We start from the raw sequence: 20916 nt of genomic DNA, 5'->3' as shown, positions 1-20916 counted from the left end.
ATTCACTGGCACTCGCACGGGCCAGCACTGCAGCATGCGCAGCAATCTGCTGAAGCACAGATTGCTGGGCTGCTGCGGCGCGGCGAGTGTCCCGGCGATGCCTGGCCGATCCAGCGAGGGTGGCAGCAGTTAGTGCCCGTGTGGCCCTGGTCCGTGTCTGCATGACACCAGCCAGTGAATGCACGGCACGACTGAGCACTTGGCTGGAGGCCGCCTGTGCTGCCGTGAAGTCCTGCTGACTCCTAGCCTGTGCTGCCACGAAGTGCTGCAGACTCCTTGCCTGTGCTGCACTGAATTCTTGCAGACTCCTGGCCTGTGCTGCCCCAAATTTCTGCACACTCATGCCAGTGACTCTATGGAGTCAGGCATCCTTGCCACTGCAGCCATGAGCTCAGTGTGCCTGCGCTCAGCCTGGGCGTCCATTGCCACAAGGAGTCGCACCTCCTCTGTGCTCACCGTAGCAGGACTGGAGGCCACACTCTCCCTCCGGGGAGAAGGCCGCCAAGCTTCCCCACCCCTCCCACGTTCCTGCAGCCCGCTGGGCCCCGGAGCTTCACTCTCCTCTGACCCTTCCCCCCTGCTCCCCTCCAGGGAAGATGTGTCCCCATCATGGCCATGGGCTGCCTCGGCTGAGGGTGGCCCTGATGGGCCAGCTTCCTCTTCCTCCTCCTCTATCTCTGACTCAGAGACAGTGCCTGCTTGAGGGGCCGCCTCCTCACCTGGCGAGTCACCATCTGAAAGCAGGGAGGCACAAGAGTTGCTTTAGAGTGAGGACAGGGCAGCAGCGAGGGAGGCATGAGTGCTGCTATGCACTGCATTGGTTCGATGGTGGCAAAGGATGCTGGTGTGAGGCGCAAGTGGAAAGAGAGAGGTCAAAACGGTGATGACCTTACCATTGGTGCCCAGAACAGGGTCGGCATCTCCAGTGGCGACAGGGCCAATCAGTCGGCCTCCCATGATCCGCTCCTCTAGGTCGCTGAGCTGTTTCAGATCAGGACGGCCTCCCCTGGTCTGTCGCTGCTGTCTCCGGTTATGAGCCAGCTTGCCCTGCAAGAGAGAGGACGGCCTCTAAGTACAGTGTGAAGCCCTCATCTTGCCTGCACAGCCTCCCATGGTGGAATAGCCCTGACAGTGTGAAGCCCTCATCTTGCCTGCACAGCCTCCCATGGTGGAATAGCCCTGACAGTGTGAAGCCCTCATCTTGCCTGCACAGCCTCCCATGGTGGAATAGTCCTGACAGTGTGAAGCCCTCATCTTGCCTGCACAGCCTCCCATGGTGGAATAGCACTGACAGTGTATAAACTCCTGAATGTGCAAGTGCTTTTCATGACAGTCCCATAGCTGCTGGATGAGGGCTGGGCTTTCGGGTCCCTTTGGCCATCAACTGAGGTGCACATGCAGGGATGAGGAGGATACTGGAAAGGGTACTCACCCTGACAACCCGAGTGAGGTCGTTGAATTTTTTCCGGCACTGGAGGGGAGTCCTGGCAACCACGCTGTTGGAGGTGACCCTCTTGGCCACCTCCCTTCAGGCTTTACGATATTCGGAGGGCAGCGGCCTCCTGCCACCTTCAGGGTAGAGAACATGGGGCCTGCGCTCCACTGCGCCAACCAGCACCCTCAGGTCACCCTCGCCGAAGTGCTGTGCTCTCTCCCTTGGCTTCTCCATTCTCCTGGGCGTGGAGCAGTTGAACTAGCACTGTTCAGGCCTTCCCTCCGGGCTGCAGTGAGCAGGGCGTGGCAGCCAAACAATTCCACCCTGCCCCTTTAAGTGCTGACCGGCGCCTGACTGTCTGCCTTCAATCAGCAACTCGCCGCACCTGCGCTGCGCCCGCCCTCGGTGGTAGCGCCCCGGGTCGCCGGCTTAGCGCCTTATGATACTCGTGCATCGCCTGCTTTAGCGCAGCTCCAACCTCTTGGGGCGATGCAACTGAATATCGGCGAAGGTGGCGCTAAGTTGCGCCGGGCGCAAAATTTAGCGAACGCCCGGCTGTAGCGCCCCAAACATGGCTATACTGAATTTCTATGCCAATGTTTCAGGTCGATGACCCTTCATCAGAATTGGAAAAAGTTAGAGATGTAACAGATTTTAAGCAGGTGGAGAGGGGAGGAAAGAACAAAAGGGACAGACTGTGATAGGGTGGCAGGCAGGAGTGGTTAAATGTTGCAAATGGGGATGGCAGAATCATCAACAGCTGCCGCCTGAAAAAATAGGTGCAGAGGTTATGGTCTGAAATTGTTGAACTCAAGTGTTGAGTCCAGAAGGCTGTAAAGTGCCTAATCGAAAGATAAGGTGCTGTTCCTCGAACTTAAGTTGAGCTTCATTGGAACAGTGTGTAAGAGACTGAGGACAGAGAGGCCAGAGTGGGAGTGGAGCGGAGAATTAAAGTGACAAGCGACCGGAAGCTCGGGGTCACCCTTTGAGTGAACGGAGGTGTTCCGCAAAGCGGTCACCCAATCTGCATTTGGTCTCCCCAATGTAGAGGAGACAGCATTGTGAGCAGCGAATACAGTATACTACTCTAAATTTGCCGATGACACCAAACTTGGGGGTGTGGCAAACAGTGATGATGATACCAATCGACTGCAACAGGACATAGAAAGGCTAGCAGAATGAGCAGACAAGTGGCAGATGGAATTTAATACAAAGTGTGAGGTGATGCATTTTGGGAGAAGGAACAGGGAGAGGCAACATACACTTAATGGCAGTTTTATAGAGTGTGCAGGGACAGAGGGACCTGGGAGTTAATGTGCATAGGTCCCTGAAGGAGGCAGGACATATTGAGAGAGTGGTTAGCAAAGCATATGGGATCTTGGGCTTCATAAATAGAGGTATTGAGTACAAAAGTAGAGAAGTTATGCTGAACCTTTATAAAGTGCTGGTTAGGCCACAACTGGAGTATTGCGTCCAGTTCTGGTCACCACAGTTTAGGAAGGATGTGAAGGCACTTGAGAGGATGCAGAGGAGATTTACCAGAATGGTTCTGGGGATGGAGGATTTTAGCTCCAAGGACAAGTTGGAGAAGCTGGATTTGTTTTCATTAGAGCAAAGGAGGTTGAGGGGTGATTTAATAGAGGTGTACAAGATTATGACGGGTTTCGATAGGCTAGACGGGGAAAGGCTGTTCCCACTAGTTGATGGTACAAGTACTAGGGGACACAGATTTAAGGTTTTGGGCAAGAGATACAGGGGGGACGTGAGGAAAAACTTTTTTACACAGCGAGTGGTGAGGACCTGGAATTCGCCAGCATACCATTTGCCTTCTTAACCACCTGCTGCACCTGCATGCTTACCTTCAGCAACTGGTGCACAAGGACACCCAGGTCTCGTTGCACTTCTCCTTTTCCCAATCTATTGCTGTTCAGGTAATAATCTGCCTTCCTGTTTTTGCAACCAAAGTGGATAACCTCGCATTTATCCACATTATACTGCATCTGCCCAATCGCCCAACCTGTCCAAATCATACTGAAGTTTCTCTGCACACACGCCCACCCAGCTTTGTGTCATCTGCAAACTTGGAGATATTACATCTAGTTCCCTTGTCTAGATCATTAATATATATTGTGAATAACTGGGGTCCTAGCACCGATCCCTGCGGTACCCCCTAGTCACTGCCTTCCACTCGGAAAAAGACCCGTTTACCCCCCAATCCCATGTGCTTTAACTTTGCACGCTAGTCTTATGCGGGACCTTATTAAAAGCCTTCTGCAAGTCCAAATACACCACATCCACTGGTTCTCCCTTATCTACTCTACCAGTTACACCCTCAAAAAATTCCAGTAGATTAGTCCAGCATGATTTACCTTTTGTAAATCCATGTTGACTTTGTCTAATCCTGTCACTGTTTTCCAAGTGCTCTGCTATTACATCTTTTATAATGAACTCTAGCATTTTCCCCACTACCGATGTCAGGCTATAATTCCCTGTTTTCTCTCTACCACCTTTTTTAAATAGTGGGGTTACATTGGCACAGTTCCCATGGATTGGAGGGTAGCTAGAGTCTATAGAATTTTGGAAGATGACCAGCAATGCATCTGCTATTTCTAGGGCCACTTCCTTATGTACCCTAGGATGTAGATTATCAGGCCCTGGGGATTTATCGGCCTTCAATCCCATCAATTTCCCTAACACCATTTCCCTACAAATACTGATTAGGCCCTATGTTCCCCGACATCTCTGGGAGTTTATTTGTGTCCTCCTTTGTGAAGACAGAACCAAAGTATGTATTTAATTGGTCTGCCATGTCTTTGTTCCCCTGATTCTGACTGCAAGGGACCTACGCTTGACTTTACCAATCTTTTTCTCTTCACATATCTATAGAAGCTTTTACAGTCAGTTTTTATGTTCCCTGCAAGCTTACTCTCATACTCTATTTCCCCCCTCTTAATTAATCCCTTTGTCCTCCTTTGCTGAATCCTAAACTGCTCCCAAACCTCGATTTTTCTGGCCAATTTATAGGTGTTCTCCTTAGATCTTATGCTATCCCTAATTTCCCTCGTTAGCCACGGTTGAGTCACCTTTTTTGTTTTATTTTTATGCCAAACAGGGATGAACAAATTCTGTAGTTCATCCATGCAATCTTTAAATGTTTGCCATTGCCTATTCACCGTCAACCCTTGAAGTAACATTCCCCAATCCATCCTAGCCAACTCGTGCCTCATACCATCGTAGTTTCCTTTATTTAAAATCTGTACCCAAGTCTCTGAATCAACTACTTCACTCTCCATCTTAATGAAGAATTCTATCATATTATGATCGCTCCTCCCCAAGGGGCCTCGCACAAGATTGCTAATTAATCCTCTCATTACATAATACCCAGTCTAAGATGGCCTGATCTCTATTGGTCCAGGAAACCATCCCGTATACACTCTAGGAATTCCTCTTCCAGTGTTGTTACTAATTTGGTTAGACCAATCTATATATATTTATACTTGGAATGATGTGGGAATACCTATTTAAGTGTTTATAGACAGTAGAAATTCAGCATTTGAATGCATTTATTAGACTAAATCCTTTGAGTTATAGTAGTGATGTTATAAATGTCACATGATTTATTTTGTACTGAACGCTAGGGTCAGATAATTTCAAATGTGTGTCATTTAGTTAATCAATTTGTAGATCCCCATTGCTTTGCCCACATAAAATGAAGAGAAAGTGAATTACCCTCGGAGTGCATTAGATAATGTAGGTATGGATATGAGGGTCTCCATCTTCTGGAGTGTATGAAACGCCATCTAGAGGTAGAAGTGGGTAAACTGCTCATGACTAGTTACAGAATGGTGATGCTCAAATAAGAAGTGTGCAATGTAAATCTAAATTTAATAGACAGATTCTCAGGAAGCTGATACCAAGAATACTTGAGCAAACATGCATCAGCTTTCATGACAAAAACCAAACTCAGCAGTCTGTGTTTTGCATCTTGCTTGTAGATTCAGAAAGTTCACTTTCTCCTATATCAATAAGAAACTCAGTTTCAAAATGAGCCCTAGTGGTATGAGACCCATGGACCCTTATTATGACAAACCAATGACCAAAGTTTTTGTATATTTAAAGCCATCCATTTCATTTTCACACATTAAAGCATTTCAAAATATAGTTCAAAGCACTTCATATGTTTTAAATTATTCTACCCAACACAAATGTAAATTTATTTTGTAGGTGATAGATGATCACAGCTTTAAAAAGCAATGCATTTCAATATGTAATGCTTTAAAGTATAAAGTGAGGGTGACTGAACTACTTGGAGTCTTGGCATTTAAAAAAATATATTCTTGAGTCAGGCCAGACCTACTGAATGGTTAAGAATTGGGCTAATGCAGGTGCTGGGAACCTTGCGGAAGGGCATTCCATCTATGAAAGAGGCAGGGGAGCATTCGGGGTTGGCACGCTTTTTGGAAAAAGATCTAGTCAGACCTGTTCCTGGGACTAGGGACAGGGTCACTGGCAAGGCTTGGAAGCTAAGCAGAGCCGTACCTGGAGGGGTGACCATCAGGGAAGACCAGGTGCAGAAGGTCACGGAAGGAGCCCTGGGAGGGGCGGCTGGTGAGCAGGCCCGGGCGTTGGGCTGAAGATTGTCAGACAGGAGGAATAATGGAAATGGCGGCGCGCACAGACGCAGCGGCTTTGCTTCTCCCAGGACGGTGCTATTTACGTTTAATGTTAAATGTTATTTGTACTGGACTCATGGGAGCTTGCAAGATCACATTTCGTTGTTCATGTACTTGTGCATTGTACAATGACAAAGTTGAATTATTATTACCTGGTTGCTGCAGATTTTGAACAGATAACTTGGTGGTAGAGGGAAGGAGGCAGACTCGGGGTCAGCATTTGGAACCAGTAGGGAGGTGAGGCAGGTGGGTGGCAACCTTGAGGCCGAGGCCCAAAGTGCTCCAGGGATCAACAGGGAAGTTGACTGGAAGCCATTGATTAAAAAAAATGAAGTACTTATCAAGCAAGAGGAGGTTAAAACTCAGCTTGACAAGAGAGTGTTCTACATCCCTACCAGGTGGTTAGAGCCCCCGCGAGCAAGCAAAGCAGTTTTTGAAGTATCAGAATAACAGATGTCACATTAATAGAAAATTATATTAAATGTGAGAGCGGGTGTCACCACATGTGGACATAATTAACAGTCCAAGTGGGTTTCATAGAGGACTTTTCAATGGGAAGTGACCGTCTGCAGGAAACTCTTTGGTATCCGGGACCGGCGTGTTGCCGGTTGATCAAAAATTCCAGGTGACGGAGAGGGTTATCTACCGAGGCTATTTTTAACAAAAAAATAAAAATCAAGAAATGTGCAGTATACAGTAATTGGGTACTCACCTACAGAATGTTAAATGGATGGTGGAAGATGCTTAAGTACAGTACTGCCTGTTGAGGGTAATGCAATGACTACCAGCAGCGTGGGAGACACACAGTACCCTTGTAAAATGGCAGATCAGAAGAGACTACCAGCAGCGTGGGAGAGTCATACTCCTGTTCGAGGTATTCTGACTTCGACAGCGCTAAGAAGCCGAGTAGTGGCAGTTTGGAGAACTACCCCCACTGACTAACTTGGCCACCGCGGGAGACTCGGCAACATTGCCGGTTATTGAGGTGTTGTTTTCGGAGTGAGAATTTTGCCGGTTAATAAAGAATTCTGGATATTTAGGTGCCCTTTAAATGAGAGTTTCTTGTATATATTGATATATATATCAATGTTTGCTGCTCAGACCCCATTCAAGCGGTTAGTATAGTGGCTTTTTTTGGTTGTCAAAAATGCATTTACCACATGCAATTTTCTTTGCACCTTATAGACTACTTTAGGAAGAGGTGCAGCAGTCACCTTCCAGTAACCTCATCCAACTATTCATATACCAGTGCTGCCTTGGCTATTTGACTGTGCAGAACATTACTGGAGACCATAACTGGGACAGACTGTAGTGTCTGTGTACTTCTGTAGAGGGTTATTATGTAGGCACAGGAACCCTGGCCGATTTTCCCTGTGCCAGTTGAGATCAGTTTATTACTTTCACACTGCTAATTGCTCCGAGAACACAGTAGGCCTCCTTGACCGTGTTGGCTATTTACAACAATCAAGCAGCTTCTGTGGTCATTTTTTTCTAGTGACATCCCACAAATTACCAGATTTGCTTAATTCAATTTTGGAATTTGAACTTAGGAATTCTGGGTTGCTAATTTAGTACCATAACCAGCTATGGTAGCATTTGGTCATCTTCGACCAAACCAGGGAGCAAATTCTAAGCCATGATGATGGCCAAGAATCTGGCTTAGAAACTCAGGTTTGAACAATCCCAGCGTCTGGTGAGGCCTGTGGTGCACCAAATTCAGGCAAGTATATTTTAAAACTTTACCATGCTGGATGTAGACCTGGTTGTCCTGTGTACAGCCAGCACCTCGGGACAAAGCAATTTTGCAGTGGGGGCCTCAACCAGGCATTCTGCAGGCCTGCCGAATGCCTGTGAGGCATTTTTTTTGGCCTTTACCAATATGGGCACGGTGGGGGGCAGGCACACCTCCAGTTTGTAATGAGTATGCGCTTCCTACCCACCATATTGGAGGCAGTTTAGCACCTGCCAATTTCTAGGCCTATGTATTTAACACCGGGGTATTAGTGCAACCCCTTGCTTCGCACCCCCAAAGACTAGAGACAGTTTAAGCTGACTTTCCAGTAATTACTTGCCGCCTTTATGATAAGACTAAAAATGAAGCACTGTATACCTGGTCTGGTAGTTAAACATCATGACAATCTGACCAACACAACCAAATATATAGATTAACTGGCTAGCGATATTCATGTGATACAAGATGCTATATAAATTGCAAGTCTTTCATAGTCAGCATCTTTGAGATGTAGAAAGTAGAGTTGCAAAGAAGGCACAAGTCATATCATTAAGTTGAGTATTGCAACTGCTAGATTTAAACAAACTAACATGTTTTCATTTCTCTCAGCTTATTTTCAGGAATTGCCCCCAGAGTAATGTGGATCAGCCTTGGTGGATTCCTTTTTCTAGGAACTTATGATAAAGTGCATAAGGTGCTTCTATAATCAGTCAAGAATTTTGGAGATGTAATAGAATTGAACTGTAATAATGAATACAAAATTCTTTGCAATATTATAAATGATTTTTATTAGACACTTCAATACCTTTGTTAGACACTTCTATATTTAACATTTCTGTAACAATGTATATTTTACCAAATTGTATAAATAAATATTTGTGCAGAAAAGTAACACTTCCTTCCTTGGTTTGCCTCCTTTAAGCAGCTTTGCTGTCTCCTTTCTGGCAATGTATAAAAGGAAATATTAACTGATGGATAGGCATTTTACCTAGTGTGGTTTGAGGCAGATTCAACATGGAAATATTTGTTGGAAGGGTAACATTCTGTCTTTAGGATTTTGGATCATTAAAACTCTACATTTGTTTCCAATTTTAGCAGTATTGATTAGTAAAATTTCTACTATATCATTTCTAAAAGGAACAAAAGTTGCAAATACAAGGACTACAGTGAGCAATATTTGGTTAACCTCAATGCTATTTTCCTAATAATGTAGTCCACCAGTTTCTCCAATTATTGGCACTTACAAGGACATTGACAGCTAATGAGAACACTTTCCAAGTGATTCGGACAAGTAGTTTAGAATTAGATAATGCATTTTCAATTTCTCCAGTCTCCCACTGCTGCTGATAGAATTTGTACTATAAAACTCATGACCATAAAGGTTTTGAATGGCTTTTCTACAGTTTCTGAAACATACTTCTACACCAAACTCTCAAGGGAGCAGCCACAGGAGATTTGTAATTAAAGAATGAACTGTGTCTATAAATGAAGTTGATCCTCATCAAATGATTTATGTGATTCCCCAGAAATTCTGTAGTAATGTGATTGTCCAATTTCTATTTTTTTATTTCTGCCCTGTAGATATTGATAATTATACCTAGCTCTTCTGTGGAAAGGTCAATGGGTTTATACAAGCAATGTTATTTTAATTATGACTCCTTGCAATAAGGCACCAGAAGGTTTTGCAAAATTTAAAAACAGCAACCAACATAACCAGAAGAAATAGTTTCAAAAATTCTAAAAATTCTTGTTATTCATGCACTAAATAGGTTTAAAATATCTTCTGTAAAAGATACATATATGGAAACTCTTATGTACAAACATATAAAAACAAAACATTCCTTTGTCTGTACATTATTCCCCGCATTTACATGCTTCAAATGCAAGTCAATTGTTGAGCTACTAATACTTCCCATGGAAGCTTAAAAAAATATATACAGTTAAAGAACGCTCGAATAGGATTTTTCCCACACAAGCTCTGTCCTGCCACATATATCCATCTTGTTGGAGAGGTATGCTAAGAGGAGGTGAGGTAGTAACAAAAAGCTGACAAAGTTTTCAGTGCACAGGCATAAGTTTGCATTCATTTGCAAGTCACTTCTGTTTTGCAGACAAAGTCACAAGATCATGATAACTGTCCATTAAGTAGTAATGTCTGTTTCACGTCAACTTCAGTGTCACTGCGCAATAAAGTCTGAGGTTTGTCACACAACGATACTGGTTGGTGGCTTGAAGCCTCCAATGATGGAGGTTGTACAGGATTGTGAAGTTCCTGAGGTAACTGCACAGGTTGGGAAGACAAACCTGAAAAATTAAAAAGTTTTAAATTTAGCAGAGTTGGTTAAGAATTATATTTATGACTAATTTAAATCTTGTGGAAAAACAAACTAAATTTACAACTTATGATGCAATTGCTTAGTTTTTTCAGTTACTGCAAAATAAAATTAATGGTATTTCACAAGGTACAGCCGCTGTTTTTGTACTTTACACTTCAACAAAGAAAAGGCCAAACATTACCTTTTTTGTCAGCAAACTTTACAGATGCTAATTTTTGTGGCTGTGATGTCATCCTATCATGGTTGCTAGGATATACAGGCCCTTGTCTCTCCCTCATGCTACTGGAAGTCCCATTGCATGGATAATGATTTAAAATGCCTCCATCGCTTCTATTCTGTTCTGTACCATGTTCCTCATGTAGATGATCCACACTTCTATATGGATTTGAACATTCGAGTTCCTTGGAATTATCAAATTGATCCACACAGACCATCGCTGGAACATCAAATGAACCTATTAACATGGAAAGATTCTCAGTCACGGCGCGGAAAAAAAAATCTTATGCTCGAGCTCATTATTGTACACATATCCATTAGAAACCACTTTTAAAGTTTAACCTTCAGAATGGTCTAGTTAGTGTGCTGGTAAAAAATCCCCTCATTCTCATGGTTGGAATTTTGATCATAACCAGAAATGTAAGGCATGCTTACAAAAACCTTATGAAAACTGTCATGATAGTTAACACAAAGTGCAGTGAACAGGCCTCATTACAAACCTGCTCAGACAAAATAGGTACATTATTTTGTTCCTGTTTTTTCCTTATGACACTTTTGTCATGGTGCAGAACTAGTGAAATGTTGAGAATGCGTAATCATACATGCTTTTTCTTCTGTTGAGAGTCAAAGTCCACAGAATATGAGAACAAATTATACTTTAGCAGAAAGGGCAGAAATTTTAATCTAAAAAGTGCTTTTCCCACAGACTAAAAAATAAAATTACTTAACTGATACTCAAAGCATTCTCCATGTCCATATCCATTCTCTTACTATGTGCTATAATCCCTCTCCAATTCCACTGGATAGAGCCTTCATTCTTTTCAGTACAGGTAGACTATCCTTGATCCGAAAACCTCGGGACCAGCCGAGTTTCGGATAAAGGAGAATTTCGGATTTCGGAAGGGGGGTCGGCGGGGGTCGTGCGCACGACTTACGCTGACGCTCAGCGTGGGTCGGGGTCGGCGGTTGTCGGGGTCCGCGGGGGGGTCGGCGGTTGTCGGGGCTGGCGGGGTCGGCGGGGGGTCGTGCGCACGACTTACCCTTTATCCGAACTTCCAAAACTGGAACCCTCTAAAAACCGAAGGTTTTTTCGTTCGTACGCACGACTTACGCTGAACGAAAAAACCTTCGGTTTTTAGAGGGTTTCGGTTTTCGGAAGTCTGGATAAAGGGTAGTCTACCTGTAGTACTGAACATAAGGAATCCTTACAGGGATATTCAATTTAGCATAGAGTAATATTCATGAAGGAATAAAGATTACTCCATGTGTGCAGAATGTTTCAATTAAACTTTCTTGAGATTAGCACAGGATATCAAGGTCAATTTCACTTGGAAACAGCTTTAGCCAAATCGACTGAAGATACAAAGAGCTCATTTATCCTTCGGGGTAGATAATCTAATTCACCTAAAAGGTCAGGGCTCTGCAAATGTCCAAAGTGCAGCCTGTAGTGTTGACAATGTTGAGTGAACTGAAGGCTCTATTTTCAAGGGATGGTTTCAAAGCACTTTTCTAACTTTTCAGAGGGTTCTGAGTGTTATATCCTTGGTCCCCCACCCCACACACTTCCCCACCAATATGACAAATTGGACTCAAACCTGCAGCACATGTAGGACACAAGAAAAAAAGATTTAGTACCTCTGCCTGAATAGGAACATAGAATGATTTGGTTAGAAATTACCTGTCAACTTAGCCAGTTGTAAGTAGCATAATTGGCCTCAGTGTCCTGGAGCTGGGGAAGGGAGCAAGCAAGGGAGGGGGGAGAGGAGGCCTATTCAGTGACATCTCCTGGTAATACATGGTTAATAGCATTGGCATCAATGCCCCATAGCCAAACAATCCACCCTTTATCAGCATCTAGGCTCATAGATGAAGAATGGCCATGATGTGCCTCAATTATTCCGAGACTCGATGTTAGCGAAACAAAACAAGGCTTTTATTAACTTAGAAGATAACACGCAGTGGAGAGAGGTATCGTCCATCTGGAGATCTGCAGTACTGGATATGAGGCCAGACTGCTTGCTTACATAGGGGCCAGGTATGGGCGGAGCCCTACACACAATGCATTCCATACATTCCAATATACAATACAATGGTGAGGAGAAACCTGAAACCAACCACAGTCACAGGCAGTGATGAATGGAATATTTCATCACAGGCCACTTGGCAAGTTACTGGAGCACTACCAGTAGAACCATACCTCAACAGGAGTCTCACTTGAGAAAAATGAAGTGTTTGTCAGACTTGCCAAATTTTAGCTCCTAATCGTTTTTGCTGATATATCTACAGGAAACTGTGTGTTATCCGGAGGCTAAATGTCCGGCAAGCTCGAGCCACCGGCAAAAATCAGGAGCCGTTTTGTTAGGCTTTTTTTCCCCCCCCACAGTCAGGCTCTGCAAAGTCTCTGTAGCTTAGCAACAGTGTTTGTTGTCAGATACGGAGATGAAAAGCTCCGTATGCTTCAACATTAACGCTGGTGTGTCCGGCAGTTTTGAGGGAATGGCAACAGCTCGGTCCCATCGGTGCCGGATATCACAAAGTTTCCTGTATTACTCTTTGAAATATTAAAGTACATCGGTTTCATACAACCAAGTTTTATTAATTTTATTGAACACTTACTTTCTCAAAGGACAGAACTATTTGTTTTCATTCATGTACCATGCAAATGTTCCATATACACCTTCCACACCATTTCCAAAACTGCACAGCTATCCAATTAACCAAGAATTTACCTGTAAACTATAGAGGTTAAAATGACTAGTCTACAAACAAGTCCCTTCTACACTTTTTTGAAGCTGTAGGCAGAAATTATTCTAAATTGTGATAGAATATGGATACTTTTTACTCTCAATAGATTAAGTATTTTTATAATTAGATGGACTTCCGTTTGCAAAAACCACATACCTATTTTTTCGGAGCACAGTCTTCCTTCCACTGCATGTTTACATCCCTCTTTAACATTACACCCAACAGAATGCTTTGTTTGTCTGCAGGGAATTTTACGAGACTCCACATCTGCACAGCTTCCAGCATCGGACAGACACATACCTGTAATCAAATAGTTTATCAGAGCTCCACAATCAAAATTTGGCTGCCTTGTAAAATTATTGCTTACTGTTAACAATCCTGATATTCCAGTATATGGTCACAGATTATAAACAATCGTTAGATGTGATATGATCTTCCTCATTCTTTAAACATAGTTGAATATCCACAAACTAGTGAATAGGCCCTCATCTACACAGGACAATTCCAGTGGAATGCTGTCTTTTTACAAATGACCTATGGTCATTTAGTCTCCTCTCCGGCTCTATATGTTGCCCTCATTCTACAAGCATGTCACAGTTTTTAATGAAAGGTGGCGACATTGAGAAAAAACAAAATAAAACTGCAAGCCTGTTACTGTGCTTAAAGTTTAAAGAATAGTTTGATAGATTCTGGGAAAACCACATGTTCAAACACACACCAGCATCAAAGGGTAGAAAAGGGGTTGACTGGTACCATCTTAGCAACATCAGTTCTGAAGTTTTATACTAAACAGGAGTAGGAGATCATGTGCAGCAGCACCTGCCTACATCATGATATTTTGATGTGCAAGTTCAGCACCTGGTTACCCTAGAGCCTATCAAGCTCGGCTATACTTCTGTAGTGCACGGAGAATGTGGAATGAAGAACAATTAAAAAATTCTCATTTGCTCAACCTCCGCATACGTATGTAGTACAGAAAAAGATGCAGTTTGGTCCTAAAACACTCACCTCGAGTAGTCAGATCAACATAGTAGGACTTTGTAAAAAGCCCCCAGCTAGGGCTTTTGAGCTTACCTCTGATCCGAAACTGTTGCTGCTCTTCAGTTCAGTGCCACAAAAGTATTTAAACACATCAACCTACAGATGTTGAACCAAATCTTTAGTGAAGGGTTGCAGTGTAAAGATTCTGCCTATCGTTATGCAAAGCTTTGTTTGCTGGCACCACCTTTAAAAGTATCTTTTAATGATATTACTGCAGCTGAATACTGACAAGGTAGTGAATTCAAAAGCATTTGTATCCTGGCAATAAATACCTCGAGGCAGAGAAAAAGCATAAATTCTGTTAATATTTACTCACTATACTTTCTTCCAGTTTTAAAAATCATGTACATTGAGCTCAAATGAACCTTATCCTAGTCGTTCTCCTTAAATATGTTGTAAAAGAAAGCAACAGTGTTTTGAAGGCAGGCGATTGAGGAGACTGAGTTAAGTAGACCATATAAAGTTTTTAGAACATACTAAATTGTGTGGGAAATCAACAAGCTCAAAAGTATAAAAATAGGGTGCAGACAAGCATTTAATACAGTCAACCCCACATAGAATACCGGTTTATCACAAATGTATAGCATGCCAAGAGGATTTTTTTTGTGTGGTTGACTATCATTTTTCAAGTAAAGTAGTACATAGTGATAGGAATTTTTATCTTTAAAGTATGCCTTGTTGCTATGGCTGAAAAACTAGACAATTAAAAAAAGGATTAAAACCAAAATCAACCATACCATTGCTCTCCATATGTCCATTGGGAAGTGTCACTGCTAGCTGCAAATTGCTACTACCATCCAGCCTGACACAGGTTTCCTGACGCTCAGAGAGCGTCCCTTGTGAAGATAGGTAACTTGGTACATCAGGCGGTACAATGGTTTCATCTACAGTATAGGCACAGACACATGCTAAGGTAAACACAGGTGTGAGGCGGACAGGTCACATTTTCCTTTTTACACTAGAATTACAATTGAGGATTGGCACATAGACCCTCCCTAATTCCAAACATGACTCAACCCACACAATATGAAAAGCTCTTTTGATTGATTTTAATTCAGTAACTACTTATGAAATGAAAGCCTGCTTTAAGCATACAAATTGGCAAGCTTAATTCTTTAATCTCCAGAAAAATCTTGACATCGTGCCAAAATTTCTCAAAGTTTTATAAGTTTTGTTTGCTTAAAAGTTATTGCTCCTCATGGAAAGAGGTGTATGGTAGTGTACTGCTTGGACTAATAATTCAGACAAACTTAAAATCCCACCATTCAGTTTCAAAACAAATAAATCTCGAAATAAAAAGCCGGTATCAGTAAAAGTGACTTATATGTGACTCCAGTCCCACACCATCATGGTTGATTCTGAAGTGGCATAGCCAGCCACTCTGTTCAAGGCGGCGGCCTGCCACTACTTTCTCAGGGCAAGCGACATTCGTCAGACCCCATTTTGAGTATTGTGTATAATTCTGGTGACCTAATCATGGGGAGGGTATGAGTGCTTGAGAGGGTAAAGACAAGCAATGATGAGTCCAGATATCAAGAATTTAAACACAGAAGAAAGCAAAGGAGATTGGCATTTTCTTTGAAAAGGCATTATCTAAGAAACCTAATTGAGATTTTCAAAATTAAGAGGCAATTAAAGTTTATCCGGGCAACTGTTCACTATAGTGAAGGATTCAAAAACCAAAGTTAAAAATTAGGAAGTTAAATTGTCAAATAAGCTACCAATGCAAAATGAACACGCAAAACGAAAAGGGTAGTTAAAAATTCTCACCCTCAATTTTACACAGGTATTTTAACCTATGCAATGTTTACTGCATCTCCTAAAATTAGAGAACTGTTAAGTAGGTGTGGGGACCATTTAGTGTAGTTGCATCAAAACTGTTTTGGCTTTAATATCACTACTATATCTTTAACTTACTGCAATGCACAATACTTTGCTTTGTTTGTTTTTGAGTGTATTTAAGTGGTGGGAAGAAACACACGTTTTAGTGGTCAACAATGACACTTATTAGCTCCATTGCTAGTTAGAAAAGATACAGACCACTGAAGAAGGCAGCACAAGTTGGTTCAAAGGTAACTACAGGAAACTTCGCGATATCCGGCACCGACGGGACCGGCGTGATGCCGATCTATGAAAACTTCCGGACAGACCAGCGCTAATGTTGAAGGATACGGAGGTTTTCATCTCCGTATCTGACAACAAACACTGTTGCTTAGCAACAGCTTGTAAACAGTCGGCCCGTACCTTGGAAGCGTCTCTGTAGCTTAACAACAGCTTCAGAGAGGCTTTCCAGAAACTGACTTTTTTTCTTCTAGCATTTTTTTAAACAAAGAAAAAAAACCTAACAAAACGGCTGCTGATTTCTGCTGTTAGATCGAGGTTTCCGGCCATACAACCTCCGGATAAACCAAAGTTTCCTGTACATGTATATATGGAGAGTATGAATGTAGGTAGATGCAACTGATCTATCAAAATGGATGGCGTTTTTCTGTTTCCAAAAAATGCTTGTGAACAAAGTCTAATGACAATTAATATTTTGGCCTGGCCAGTTATGTCAATGTCATAAAATTGCTTACCAACATTTTAAGCCACAGGGTAGTTTTACCAATCTCTGCAAAAATTACTGAACGTTGAAAGCAGCAGCATTTTTCCAGGGATATAAAATGGCAAAATCTAAATCGTTGACAACAGGATTACAGAGGATCACATACAACACTTAGATTATACTTTAGGTGGCACTGATCTGCTGTATGGGCAAGAGAGTTATTGATTTGTGACCCTACATAATGACTGCACTTCAGAGTAATTTGTTGCATGTTAAGTGCATGGAGATCTTTGAAACACCCCTGATAAGACATTATATAACAAACTCTTAGTTTCCCCACCTGTATTGGTGACACTGTATTCTTCACTCTTCTTCCTGGTCTGGTAGATGATGCATACCCATACCAGTGAGGTTATCACAATACTGCAGACTACAGCAATGATGACAATGCCCACAGTCATAGTTCCATCCTTTTTGCTTTGTCCCACAACACAACCTGATGATGGTAAAATGCTGAGGTGGCTATGAGCTCGCTCAGTGCCAAGTGTATTAGACATCTCGCATGTGTATTTACCCCCATCATCCGACACCACATTTCTTATGATAAGCAGCTGGTTTCCAGGTGTGAAGTGATGCCTCTTTGTAACCACAAGGGGTTCATCACCTTTTAGCCAGGTTATCCGTGGAGATGGGCTTCCTGATGCCATGCACTGTAGAGCTATAGTTTCGCCAATTACCACAGTTTGGTCTTCAAGGGGATAAACCAATGATGGAGTTTCTAGAAATACAAAAATGAACAGGTTAATAGTTGAAATTCTCTCTCACCTTCAATTCTACAGAGCTATTTTAATCTATGAAAAGCTAGTGGGAGTGGGAGTACCAATTAGTGCAATTGTATCAAAAATGTTCTGCCTGGGACATATAAATGCCTTCCGATTACTATTATAACCTCAACTTACTGCTAAACTTATGCAACACTTAAGTGTGTATTTGAGTTGGGGGCGGTTGGGAGCGAAGTCTCAAAGGTCAACAGCATCTTATTAGCTGCATTGCTAGTTAAAAATATACAGAGTTCTTAGCTATCTCAAAAAGGTATGAATCTGAATGACATGCTTTGCAAAAATTCCTGACAGTAGAGTGTTATTTCTATAACTTTACATTTCCCATTCCTCTAGTCAGAAAATATGACTTATGGCCATCTCCACTTAAGTGTTACATATATTGTAAAATAAGCAAACCTGGATTGACAACACCAGGAAAATTAAGTTATTGACTCCAATATGTTCTGATATTAACAATGCCAAGTTAACCATCCCTTCCCTGTGTTGTTTCAATGCATTTTCTAAAGCTGGCTAAATCTAATAATCTTAACAAATGATGGTAATACTATAAACATAAAACTTAGCTCAAAGAATAGTTTACATATACATACATACATATCTACACATTATAATACATTTAACACTAACAGAAGAAAATGTGGGAGCAGTTAGGCGGCAAGCTACTATGTAGAGGATCTTTCCAATTGAAGCACTAACTAACATAATTAAGCTTCTTTTATTCCACCATCTCTACATTACAGGATACCGACCCAGTCGTACTAAGAGGAATTTTTATTAATTTATCTTTGACATAATAGGGGCATGGCTCAACTTTTCCCCAGGACATTAAATGGATTGGGTCCAAGATAGATGGTACACAATTTGTACAAGCAACAGGCATGATGGGCTGTAGGACCTCATTTAGATTAATGGCAAGGCCACATTTGGAATACTGTGTGCAATTTTCAGCAACCTCCTTTAAAAAGGACACCAATGCACTGATCCTAAGCACAGGAAGTGTTCAACAGTGATTTGTGTACATTTCTGAAGATTAAAATCAAATTCCCAAGAGTCAGAAAATAGTTTGCAATCAGAGAGGGTTCTTAAAGTGATCGAGAAAGAGGGCATCTATTAAAATGTAGGTTCCTTTGTGGCTCCAGTGATTTTTGTAGCCAAGAAACACAACAAAACTAACATTCATCTAAGCTGCCCACTGCCAGGATCCCCTGATCAATACTTTAATTCCACCCCCCCCGCCCGCCCCTATTGTAAACCCAGGCATTGGAGCCACAGGTGCAAAGACAAAAAGGGGAGTATCAAAGAAATTCAACTTTTTTCAAAAAGTGTGTTTTAACAGCACAAAAATATAAGTGTTTTAGGGGGAAAATGGCAGATGTTTAAGCTACCAACAAGGAACTTAATTTCAGGTCGGGGTGACTTTTAAATAGCAAGAGAAAGGACTCTTGATGCCCATTATACAATGGACATCAAGGATCTCTTAAAAGGGGAATGTCCCTGTGACTTTGTCAACCTGGGCTTACTCTTGCATGGAATAAAACCAAACCTTGTTGATACAATCTCTGAATATTGGTGCGAGAAATTGATGCAGAAAAGGGGTACCGACCAAGTCAATATGATTGAAGCTCAAAGTTCAAAAAGGGTCTGGTTCCATTAGGAAAGGGTGCATTACAAACCTCCAAATTGTGGGAAGGAAACCGAAGAGGAAATCTGCAGTCAAATTAGAGCGATTAATAGAAATTACAAAATTATTGTTCAGAGAGATTTTACTTATCCATTTATCAATTAGTACAGAGAGGGAGCAAATGGAGAAAAGGGAATGGAGTTCCTAAAATATGTTCAGGACAAATATCTTAAGTAGGCCTACAAGAGCAGAGGCTTTTCTAGATCTGGTTATGAGTAATGAAATAGATCAGGTAGATGAGCTAAATGTGACTGAGCACTTGGGAGTGGTGACCACAAGATGATATGGTTTAAGATCCAACTAGAAAGGAAAAAAGGTCAATACAAAAACTAGAACACCAAGATGAAGTAGTGGCAGATTTCAGAAACTTGAGGTACAAGTGGTGGAAGAAGAATTTGGAGACGACCACAGAGCAACAATGGAATGTTTTAAAGAGAGATTGCAAATGTACAGAATAAATATATTCCATTAAAACCAAAAGGAAACTAATAGTAGTTTCAGGATGCCACTGACCAATAAAAACAGGTTATAAACCAATTAAGATTGAAAAAGAAAACCTGTAAGGATTGCAATAATGAAAAAAGGAGAAAATTTAAATAGAGTAGGATAAGGAAGGAGAGAGAGAGTACAAGGAAATCAAAAGAAACAGTAAAGTAATTTAAAGGTGCATCAGTAAAGAGATAATTGTTAGGTGAGGTGGGACCCTTGAGAGGAGAAGATTGCCAATCTGAAGATGATCATCAAAAAAATGGCAGAGATATTTAATTAGCACTTCGCATTAGTCTTCACTAAACAGAAGGATATCAAAGAGGAAGTGAATCTTGGAAGTGGTTAAGATTGAAACAAGCAATATAGTGATGGATAAAATGAAAACTTTTGGTATGAGGAAGACAAAGTGGTCAAGTCCAACATCCTAGGATCAGGAGGGAGATGAGGTGGGAATTGCCATGACCCCAGAAATAACGGCCCAGATTTTGCGGTAAGAATAATGGTGAGGTAATAACAATGATGAGGCACTCGGTGTTCAGTTATTATGGAATAAATCAGACAGCAACTTCTGGCGTCCACACATGCATAGTAAAACGCAGAAATAAAGAAGTTGCTGTCAGAGATACCCTGCTTCCCCAGAAACTGCGCTACACCGGTACCTCGCCGATAGATTTGGTATTAAAACACATGAAGGGCATGAAGTTGTTGTACGTACCCATTAGATACCCACTAAACACGCCAGACATAGTTAGGGCTTGTCCATTTAAGTGTAAGTGAATTTTTAAACTGCGTGATAAGCCTTAATTACTACTAAACAATCTCTCTGGCACTGAAAATTCTCTTTTACAAGTAGAGTCTCATTCCATCATATTTTAAATATTGTTGGAGGTTAAAAATTAAAATAATTTTTTTTCTCTTTGTTTCTTCTATCTCTCTTAATCCCATCTTTCTTTCCCCTCTCTATTTTGCTTTCTGTACATGATTTTACATTGAATTAAATAGTCAAACTTACACTTCCTCATTTAGACTCTACGGGCTGTGTATTCTGATCCCTACGGGTGTGTACACACCCGTATGGACATCGGAAATGTCGGTTTTAGGCATGCCAAGCGCATGCGCTGAAAACCGGCATTTCCAATTTGTCAAGAATGCTCTTGACAGATTGGATGCCTGCCCTGGAG

General features: G+C 41.9%; 2 protein-coding genes across 5 annotated transcripts in view; one reads left to right on the top strand and one right to left on the bottom strand.

Moving 5' to 3' along the window:
* slc25a26 (solute carrier family 25 member 26) overlaps positions 1-8732 on the top strand; it is a 321325-nt gene extending 312593 nt beyond the window's left edge. For all 3 annotated transcript variants that reach the window (XM_086001483.1, XM_086001482.1, XM_086001481.1), the window contains one exon: positions 8450-8732. In XM_086001483.1, coding sequence (XP_085857609.1) covers positions 8450-8546 — 97 coding nt within the window. In that variant the 3' untranslated portion in view covers positions 8547-8732. The remainder of the gene's footprint in view (positions 1-8449) is intronic.
* lrig1 (leucine-rich repeats and immunoglobulin-like domains 1) overlaps positions 8602-20916 on the bottom strand; it is a 154034-nt gene continuing 141719 nt past the window's right edge. Inside the window, exons 15-19 of one of the 2 annotated variants that reach the window (XM_086001479.1) lie at positions 17064-17501; positions 14916-15062; positions 13294-13437; positions 10358-10630; positions 8602-10144 (exon numbers count right to left, since the gene is read on the bottom strand). In XM_086001479.1, the coding sequence (XP_085857605.1) occupies positions 9966-10144; positions 10358-10630; positions 13294-13437; positions 14916-15062; positions 17064-17501 (1181 nt within the window). In that variant the 3' untranslated portion in view covers positions 8602-9965. Of the gene's footprint in view, positions 10145-10357; positions 10631-12070; positions 12122-13293; positions 13438-14915; positions 15063-17063; positions 17502-20916 lie in introns of those variants that run through there. The other variant, XM_086001480.1, reaches the window with a different exon arrangement.

The sequence above is a fragment of the Somniosus microcephalus genome, chromosome 11, assembly GCF_052327205.1.
Source record: "Somniosus microcephalus isolate GS21.2 chromosome 11, FLI_Smic_1.0, whole genome shotgun sequence".
NCBI classification, from domain to species: Eukaryota; Metazoa; Chordata; class Chondrichthyes; order Squaliformes; family Somniosidae; genus Somniosus; species Somniosus microcephalus.
Note: the sequence above shows the minus strand (reverse complement) of the source record. Positions and strands in the feature narration are given on the sequence as shown.